General features: G+C 49.8%; 2 protein-coding genes across 4 annotated transcripts in view; both read right to left on the bottom strand.

Annotated features, from left to right (window-relative positions):
* Positions 1 to 448: 448 nt before the first annotated feature.
* C22H3orf62 (chromosome 22 C3orf62 homolog) lies at positions 449 to 4,482 on the bottom strand. Of its 2 annotated transcripts, none has more exons than XM_070360150.1 (4): positions 3,950 to 4,482; positions 3,211 to 3,657; positions 2,462 to 2,563; positions 449 to 996 (listed from the first exon to the last, which is right to left on the bottom strand). In XM_070360150.1, exons 1-4 carry the CDS (start codon positions 3,951 to 3,953, stop codon positions 731 to 733), a joined length of 819 nt encoding a protein of 272 aa, XP_070216251.1. In that variant the 5' UTR covers positions 3,954 to 4,482; the 3' UTR covers positions 449 to 730. The 2 variants fall into 2 exon arrangements, with proteins under 2 accessions (XP_070216251.1, XP_005909434.2); XM_005909372.3 differs by having other exon boundaries at positions 658 to 996; positions 2,462 to 2,553; positions 3,210 to 3,657.
* A 140-nt stretch (positions 4,483 to 4,622) lies between these two features.
* Positions 4,623 to 9,623, bottom strand: part of USP4 (ubiquitin specific peptidase 4) — a 39,712-nt gene continuing 34,711 nt past the window's right edge. For both annotated transcript variants that reach the window (XM_005909373.3, XM_005909374.3), the window contains 4 exons: positions 9,222 to 9,371; positions 8,092 to 8,195; positions 5,591 to 5,679; positions 4,623 to 5,193 (listed from right to left, as the gene is read on the bottom strand). In XM_005909373.3, the coding sequence (XP_005909435.1) occupies positions 5,035 to 5,193; positions 5,591 to 5,679; positions 8,092 to 8,195; positions 9,222 to 9,371 (502 nt within the window). In that variant the 3' untranslated portion in view covers positions 4,623 to 5,034. The remainder of the gene's footprint in view (positions 5,194 to 5,590; positions 5,680 to 8,091; positions 8,196 to 9,221; positions 9,372 to 9,623) is intronic.

Genomic DNA, 9,623 nt, shown 5'->3' with positions numbered 1-9,623 from the left:
GGTACGAAGTGAGTGAGCAGGACCTGTGTTCATCCCTTCCTTCCCCCCTCAGCTGAGGACCCAGATGTCTGATGTGAGTGTATGGTGGGCTGGCCTCACGGGAATGTCCTGCCAGAACAGGAGCTGGATGCTGCCAGCTCCCTGGACACTAGTAGGAGGCCTCTGATCTGGGCAGGGGTGAGGATGGAGGGGCTGAGGCTCTGGCCATGAGGAGGGCATGATGCCAATGCAGGGGACAGGCAGCCATGTGTGTGGTGTGTACAAATGTGGCAGAGGGCCTGGGGCCAAGGTCCCTCTTGAGGCCAGTTCCTCCACTGAGCTGGCCTGGGATGGGGGGGGTCCCAGGGGATCAGAAAGCCCACACTGCTTATGGAACTTGTATGTTTTCAGGGGCCCATGGAAAAGAACATCAAGAGACACAGCAGAGGCCCACGACCTGCACCTGCCTTGGGTACTGCGTATATTGAACAGCAATCCAAAAAACAGTCAAGACGTTGGGGGGAAAAAAAAGTGAAAAAAGAAACATTTTAAAGCAACAGAGTTAAAAAACAACAACAACCAAAAAACTGAGCTGTCAGCTGAAAAAGGGACACCACTAGAAGTTAAAAGGTCATGGTAATTTGGATTCTGCTAAGCCTTTGAAGTGGCCCCTGGTGACTGTGACTAACCTGCACAGACATCCTAACCTCAGTCTCCTACTGTAAGGAATCAAAGCTGAAGTCAACTGTCCTTACTCAATTTGGTATTTAAAAGAGGTCATCAAATTGTAGTCCTCTTCCAAGTCCAGAACAGTCTCCACGATATTGTGGTCATCAAAAGCCTGCCTGAGGCTGCCAGAGTCTGCATCCGGGGCCTTCTGAGGGCTCTCGTCCACCAGCAAGGCCCAGGCTTCCTCCTTGAAAGGCGAATCTTCGCAATGGCCACACACACGGTTCAACTCGTTTTCAAATTCTAGTTTACCAGCCAATTCTTCAATAGTTCGGATGCTTGTATGGTCTTAAAAATAAAAACATTCAGCATTAGAATTCCAGTGGGAGAATTCTGAAGACATTTCGGGCAGAAGTTAAAAACCCAAATGGGTGGCCGTGTCCTGGGAGCGTGCAAAGCCGGTGCTCCTGACCCGGGCTGGCACGCTGTCACACTGTGATGTGGGCATGGTGCCCCCCTTTCTAGTGCAGGTATTTACTGAGTCCCAAACATCCACTGGTCTCCAAGGAGGGTGTACATGGGAGCATACAGAGATGCGTGTGCTTATTCTGGCTCTTGGGGAACTATTCCCTGACCTGAGGACACAAGACACTGTGTGGGGTCTTTTGAATAAGTAAAATGCTGCCTATTGGGATTTCCCTGTCGGTCCAGTGGTTAAGACTTCATAACCTCCACTGCACGGGGCGTGGGTTCGATCCCTGGTCAGAGAACTAAGATCTAACCTGTTCAGGTGGCACTGGTGATAAAGAACCCACCTACCAGTGTGGGAGAGATAAGACATGTGGATTGGATCCCTGGGTCAGGAATATCCCCTGGAGGAGACCATGGCAATCCACTCCAGTATCCTTGCTTGGAGAAACCCATGGAGAGAGGAGCCTGGCGGGCTATAGTATATGGGGTGCAAAGAGTTGGACATGACCCAAGCGACTGAGCACAGCACTTAGCACAGACAGCCATGGACCACAGCCAGAAGGGAGAAAAATGCTCCCTGTAGATGTTAGGGGCCATGCAAGGAGGTAAGCAGAGGCAGTGATGACTTCTGTTCGCCTACTGGGACCATGGGAGGAGGCTCAGGTCACTAGAGCAAAGGCAGGGATCTTGCTTTGTGCCCCAGGGCATGCACCACCCCTCACCAGACTGCCTCCTTTCCTGCCCCATAACCTGGTGACCCTTCAGAGCCAACAGCTTTGGGCTGCTCCCAAGGCTACGTATCTCTTAATTAGGAGTTGTCTGGCCACTGTGCCTTGTGTAAAAATAGGGCGCATGAAGTTCACATACAGAATATACAGATGTGCATATAGCAAAAGTGTCTACGCCAGGATATACCGCACTATGTCGCCTTTGTGGTGGATGGCAGAATTAAAGGGGAGCTTTCGGCTTCTAACTTTTCTTTCAATCTTGTGTTGCCACCACCCACCCGAGCTGGACTACTCCCCCTCTCTTCATCTCTGCCTATGTCCTGTTTCCGTCACAAATAAACTCATCCACCAATAGCGGCTGCAGTCCTTGGCCTCTGGGGATTCACTCTAACTGTACATTTATGAAACATTTATGAAATAACTTGATGGATGTGACTCCTCCAGGCTATCAGCTCCACAAAGGCTCTCTGCATGGAGCCTGCTGTGAACCAAACAAAGCTACCAAGCCGATGGAAGAGACATTAAGTATTTTTTATAAGACACTTGCTGACCTGGGGGCTTGGGTGAAGGATCTATCCTTTCAGGGAGAGGATGGAGCAGCCCTCTGAACTCACCAATCATATCAAGCAGATCCTTTGTGACCTCTTGGCTGGAACCACTGAGTGGGATGCCTGTGTCAACTTTCAAATCCTTCTCTGTATCATTCCTGCAGCCCCCGGGAGAAAAGAAAAAGGCAGAGGATTAGATCCTCTTTCAAGAAAGTATTGGAGGTGAACTCAGTATTAGATAATCTTAAAGGCAAACACTAGTCCTTTAAATTGCCATTTATGTTGTGATTTGAAAACTGGGAACCACTAAGTCAGTGAAGTTGACTAAAAGCATCCTAATGCCCATTAATGTCTGTGAATAAGGGAACAGATATTTGTAATACTGAAACAATTAAATGGCTTCTTCAGTCTCTGCTTCCAGGGCAGCCAAGATAGCAGGAACTGGAAATTTCAGCCCACATGGTCCTCCTTGCTAAGAGATGATGCAAAAATAAACTTAAATTTTAATTAAGCCTTTAAAAGGTACCTAAGACCGGGCAGTTTGCAACCACCTGGGAGAAGACAAGGCCCAGGGAAGACTTAGAGCCCCCAGTGAGTGAAGTTGCTCAGTGGTGCCCGACTCTGTGTGACCCCATGAACTGTAGCCTACCAGGGTCCTCTGTCCGTGGGTTGCCACTTCTATCTCCAGTAGAGTCCCCAAGGGGAGGGAAAATCAGTGTTATGAACCCAGCTTAGGATTTTCAACAATTTTCCCCCCCTCCAGATAGGCGATTCCCCCTAATTGTAGCTGTTAAGCCCATGAGATTGGAATCACCTTAGACTGTCTTTTCTCCAGATCTCCTCATCTCCTGCTGCTCGCCAAAACTGTCTTTCGGGTGCCAAAATGGAGGAACGCATCAGGATGTTTTCCTTGCTGCTCAGAGGTTTTCTTTTGGGGCAGAGCGCCTGGGGCTTTGCATTCACGGGGGCATGGTTTGGTGCAAAAGCCACATTCTCATTCTCCGGAGCGCCAGGGACCGGAGAGAATGGAGCCGCAGAGGAGCAGGCTACCAGCGGGTGCCTCCGGCAGAGGAGCCGGTGCACCGGGAGGGGGAAGGAGAGCGGGGCGGCGTCGAGCTCCACCCGCGGGCGGCCCGAGCACTCCTGGGAATGGCTGACTCCTTCAAAGGCCCGGTCGATGGCTGCAGTCAGCTCCTTTCTGCATCTCCTCAGTTTCTCAGACATCTTCCCTACAAGCGACCGTGTCTTTATTATGTAATACACTGGAAATGCACAAAACAATGTGAGAATCGCGGTACAGATGAGGTTGTAAATCGCCCACGAAGGGGTATTTGTCACCGTTTCCTTGAGCCACGCCACAGGTCAGACCCGAGAAACCCACTCTCAGGAGATTTTCTCCTCGCGGGAACAGCTGCGTCCCTACTTCTCCACCGGAGAGGGAGGAACCCGCGATCGATTGAGCCCGGCCCTCCTCCTCGGCTCCCGGCCACCCCTACTCCTCTCAGGCCCCACCCCGCGGCCGCCCAGGGCGGAGATCCATGGCCGCGTCCTCACCCATCAGCCGGAGAAACCGCACCGCCGACGCCGCCAACGGTCGGTAGGTCGGTCGTCGCGCACTCTCATCACCTGATCGCGCGTGTCCGCGACTGACGAGCCCAACCCCCACGGCTCGGGTTAAAGGTCAGACAAGGGACACACGGATGGCCTCGGTTCTTTGAACCCACGCAGCGTGATGGGGAAGCAGAGGGTCCACGCACGCACGGAGGGGACAGCGACAATGGCCGTGAGAGCAGGCCCGGGGAAAGGGTGGGGAAATCAGACCACGGTGGCCGTAGCCGAGGGGCGGGGATCTCACTTCTAACCAAAGTCCCGGGCAGAACGGGAGCCCTTTCCAAGCCCAGGAAAGTTCCTCTTCTGAAGCCAACACGGAGAAACGGCTCCAGGAGACCTGGTACCCCGCAGTGTCCTGTCCTGATATTTAAGTGAGACCTAATACAAGCGCCACACGATATCCAACTGCCTCAATTCATCAAGGATGCTGGGAACAGAACTGCTAGGTTCCACAGGAGACTGAAGGGCAGGAAACCCCACCACCAAATAGCATTTGGGAGATGGAAGCTGGAAATTCCTAGGTGACTCAAAGGGAAACAGGAAGGGGCGTCAGTGGCAACTTTTTAGGGTTATTATAAACCCATCTCAGTGCACAGCAAGGGAAAAGGGGACGACATCAAGTTTACTTGAGGTTGATTTACTGTGGGTAGACCACTGGGAGGACCAGCAACCAGCACCAGAATCCGAAATCCAGGAGGGCAGGGCGGCCCCAAACTCCATGACAGTGTGTTCCCCTCCACTCTTTGGAATCCGTCAGACATTCTCCACTGTGTGCTCCCCACCGCCAACCCCAACTCTGCAGCTCTACCTGTTTTACAGAAAATTTTTACCACCTGTATAAAAAAAAATAATTCAGCCTCTTGACATAACCCTTCTGACAAACAGGGTCTTTTTTTTTTTTTTCTTCTGCTCATAAAAGAAGGAAATTTCCTCATCTGGTTTTTAGACAGAACACTAGCAGTCTTCAGTGCCAAAGGTGTTCTCCTGGGGGACGGCACTGGTGCTGTGGTGCAGGGTCACTGGGCAGGTCAGTTGGTGTCCATGCTGTAAGTCTCGTCATCCCCCGTGCCCTGCTGTGAGCTGCTTGGTCTTGCACCTCCATCAGAAGAGCCAGGAAAACTGAGTGACGGCGTCTTATGAAACTCATCGTCTCGACGCTGGTAGAACAGCACGTAAGCTGCTTTCGTCTAAACACAAGAGGCACAACATCCATTCACAGGTTCGAATAATCACCCATTCCCCCCAAGCTTTGCTGTCTGTTCAAAACACACCACCCTCAGGGATCTGCTGTCTCGCCCTGCACATCCACACACTGAAGTGATGGTGAAAACCGTACCACCTACGGCTGGCTCATGCTGACCATGCCCAGGGAGTCGGGAAAGGTAGGAGCCCTGTGACAGACTCAGGAGAGTCAAGTGTCTCGTTTAGGAAGGGTCCCGGAAGGAATGGTAGTGAATTCTTTCTCCACCACATTTAGCTCCCACTGTCCCAGCAGGATGACTCAATAACCAACCGCCTGGGAGACTCTTCCTAGCTCTAATCCCTAAAGGTAAGAGTGGGAACCAGATATGAGGGCCTACTCACCACTATCTGATCCTCACAGGCCAGGGACACATTGCTATCATCAAAGTAATACCACTTCCCGTTCAGTTTGTTCTTCGCGTACGCAGTGTCTGCCAAAGCAAGAGAATATGCTAGTTGGTCATCAAGAGAAATGATCTGGCTAGCTCAGTAGGCTGGCACTCAACAGCTCCAAAACATGACACATATCAAGAGTCTGAAATTAAAGGTAATTTACGCTTGTGTCCTAACAACGGAAAAAGAACTCATCCTTAAAAAAAAATAAGATCTTCCCTTCTCAAGAAGGCACTAAAAGGGTAAAAATGGAGCTGCTGGGGACTAAGGCTTTAAACTGTAATTTTGGGGAAAACAGCTATGAGCACTAATTCAGAGCTAGGGGACCCATAAAAGGAGCTGATATATTTTAAGATTTAAGCAAAAGAATATTTGTCAAAAACATGCCAAGTCAAACATTCCCACTGTATCCAGGAATGGCTGTCTATTGTTGTCTCTCACTGCTTCTGGAGCCTGTGGGGTTATCCCAGTGAGAGACACACTGGGGGCTTGGGTTGGCAGAGCTGGGATGTGAACGAGAAAACTTAAATTTATCTGTCTTTGAAACTCTGAGGCAAGAATCTGTGGCTCAGTAACAATTCCTCACACCAGTCCAAGTATTTTCCAGAGTGAACACTTCCGGTTTTGATTTTACACTTTCCGAGCAAGATGTGTTTACAACAACAGTCCCAGCAGTGATACCCGATTGCTGCTCTACTCAGACTCTCAGAAACGACTGAATCTGATGGAGATCTGGTTTCTGGTCTCGACCTGCTGCATGGCTCTGGCAAGCTGTTTAACCATTCTTCGCTGCAGTGCTTACTGTACCAGGCGGTGGTGAAGAACACAGGACAAAGTGACAGAGAAGGTGCCAAGGGCCTGTCCCTGCTGTCCATGCTTGGCAGAACAGTATCAAAATCACGGTGTTCCAATTGTGGACCCAAAGTGGGTCTGCACACAACCAGCCTAACCTGGATAAGGAAACTGAAGCATATGGAAGCTAAGTAACCTGCCCAAGCAGTACGTTTTTATGCCAAAAGAATTAAAAATGAATACATGGGTCCAGTATGAATGAATACAGATATCAAAATTAATTTGCACAGAAAAAAAGTGCTATAGGATGCGGTATGATCACAGGTATTCCAAGTAGCCACTCTAGAAGAGTCCCAATTTTTAGACAGGCACAATTTTTCTTTCCCACCCATTCCTACAGCTAGTTGGTAGTCCTGTGACCAAGCTGTAGCCAATGAGACGTATGTAGAGGAGTTGAGGGGGATTTCTGGGAAGTCTACTTAAAAGGGAAGGTCACGCCCTTTTTTCCCCTTCTTCCGATGGCCTGGAATGTAGACCCGAGGGCTGGAAAATGAGCAGCCATCCAAAGGCAGGAGGTGATATGGTAAGAATAGAGAAGCAGGAGAACCGACTTGGGCCAACAGAAAAAGCTTACCAGTACAGGGGAAAAGACTGGGGTTTGGGGCAGTTCATAATCCACTGTGAGGGTAAATGGAACTAACACCTCCCATGGTGTCATCTCTTGGGATCCTGACACGGGGTGTAGTGGCAGTTCTCATGGTGCAGATGCAACAGAGGAGACGTGAGGAGACCCAGCTCCTCACTTCAACATCACTAAGACCTTTCCATGAACAAGTAACCAAACAGACTAGTAAAAGTATAAATGTGAAATTAAACCCACACATTACAGACATTTCGCAAAATAAAGTAGAGCAAAGTAAAAAAAAAAAGTAAAACGAACATTCTGGTCCCTCTCTTTCTAGGCTGTCCCCTCTCCTATCACAGTTTGCCTTTTGTTTCAATGTACATAGTTGTGATACTACTTTCTGTAATGATGCGATTTTGTGTAGCTGTTTCCCCTGAACACATCATGGGCATTTCCCCACGGTATTAATAATTTTATTTTGCAATGGCTGTGTGCTCTTCCATGAAGCACATGGAAAATACTGCCAGCTGCTGATCACCAATGCTGTTACTCATTTTCCACTAGTGAAGTGAAGTCGCTCAGTTGTGTCCGACTCTTTGCGACCCCATGGACTATAGCCCACCAGGCTCCTCCATCCATGGAATTTTCTAGGCAAGAGTATTGGAGTGGGTTCCCATTTCCTTCTCCAGGGGATCTTCCCAACCCAGGGAGCAAACCCAGGTCTCCTGCATTGTGGGCAGATGCTTTACCGTCTGAGCCACCAGTATAAATGGGTAAATATCTTTGTATATGAAGCTTTTCCCCAAAGTCCAGTAATTTCAGAAGAGTAGATTTACTGGAAGTGGATTATTGGATTAAAGGATATGAAGCACCACCCTAGCAAAACAACTGAGGGGCAGCCTGCAACTGGAGGCCTGCAGAGCTGTGTAAGTTAAGTCCTTAGGGCAGTGGCTGGCACACAGGGAAGGCTGGTGACAGATGAGTGGCCAAGGGCGTTTCAACATCTCAGAGGGGAGCAGATGCCAGTACTCACAGTGGCCAACCCCCATGGCTCCATAGTGATTGGACACGGCGATAAGATCGTACACATATGGCCTCGCTGACGGGTCACAGACAAACTCCGACATGTTCAGACCTCTAAGCACAGAAAACAAAAAGAACCCTTCAATACCTTAAACTGTGAGAAGTCAGAGCGATCTAGCCACCCCTTTCATAGCAGGAGGCCCTCAGAGACTGCAGAAAGAACAGATGAAGAGTCCAGACAGAAGGCGCCCTGGGGTCTTGCTCTGACCACGGACATGTTAGGCTGGAGAAGGGAAGCCTCCTGGGGAATTCCAACCCCTGACAAGATGGCAAGGAAGGGCTCTGGGCACAGACATGAGGACTGTTGCAACTGTGTAGAAACGGCTATTACTGTCAGAATCACAGTTAGTGCCATAAAAATGTAAGCTAAATACCAAAACAGGCCCCTCAAAGCATTTTTTCCCCTAATGTTTTATTTCTAAAATTTTAAATATACAGAAAAAAAGAATTTGACGACAAATACCTCTATTTGTTGACTTACTGCCATCTAGGTCCTCCCACTGATATGTCTTACACTGCATCTATCTGTCTACCCGTACACCTGCCCCTGAAGAAAGCATTTTTAAATCTGCATGTTGTGGGCAACGCCTACCTTGCTGACCGATTGTGTCACCTACACTCTGTACCCTGGGACCTGAGAGGACCCAAGCAGACAGCCAGTCCCAGCCCCTGCCCCAAGGACAGGACTGCGATGGATCTGCACCACCAAGGGCGGCCCCCAGCAATCCAGTTCTCCCCAGCAGATTACTCCCCGGTTCCTTGTGCCCCTGCATTAACGTGGTGCAGCACATTCGTGTGCTGTCCTACTGAGTCTGGGCTCCCAGGAACCAAGGTAAGAAGACAGGTAAGAAGACCAGGTCAGTCAAGCAGCATAGGGACTCAAGAGGGGACGTGGTTCTACCAGAGAGACTTCCCCAAACAAGGAGGAGAAATGAGCCTAAAATCTTAACTGCCCAGAGCCCAACAACACACACATCTTAATGCAGAAAAGCCTTTGGTGGCAAAACACTCTATCAGTGCCCAGATGGTCTGCCTGGTTTTTAATTTTCCCCAAAATACCACTGCAGCCCAGGGACCCACCTGACTGGGAACTCCACGACTGTATCAAGCTTATCCCTCCAGTATCTATTGTAGGAGAAACGTTTGAGGTGGACCACCAGGATCTTCGGCAAGGACCACAGGTCAAACTTCTTTGTGGCCTGCTGGTGCTTCTTACAGTTGGGACAGTACCTGAAACAAAAACCTCTGCTAAGTGGGGAGGCGGGGAGCCAGGGAGCCAGGGCCACCTGGGCACACAAGCCTGGGGGTAACCCCGTAACATCCTGTCTTGCAACCATCAGACTGCTTCAGGGCAGCGAGGTCTCTAAGCCACCTTCCCACAGAGGGTGATGGCCTTCTGAGGCTGGAAAGCACAATTCACGCAGAAACACCTGTGTTTCTCTGTCAGCCATGTACAAAAGTGACGGATCCAAATGAAAAGGT

Source organism: Bos mutus, chromosome 22 (assembly GCF_027580195.1).
Source record: "Bos mutus isolate GX-2022 chromosome 22, NWIPB_WYAK_1.1, whole genome shotgun sequence".
Taxonomy (NCBI): Eukaryota; Metazoa; Chordata; class Mammalia; order Artiodactyla; family Bovidae; genus Bos; species Bos mutus.
Note: the sequence above shows the minus strand (reverse complement) of the source record. Positions and strands in the feature narration are given on the sequence as shown.

Excerpts from the sequence above, each read along its gene's own strand:
- C22H3orf62 (XM_070360150.1), bottom strand. Across the intron at positions 2,564-3,210 it reads CTGGAGAAAAGACAGTCTAA|GGGGCTGCAGGAATGATACA; the intron begins GGTGATTCCAAT and ends TCTTTTCTCCCG. Across the intron at positions 997-2,461 it reads GGATCTGCTTGATATGATTG|ACCATACAAGCATCCGAACT; the intron begins GTGAGTTCAGAG and ends TTTATTTTTAAG.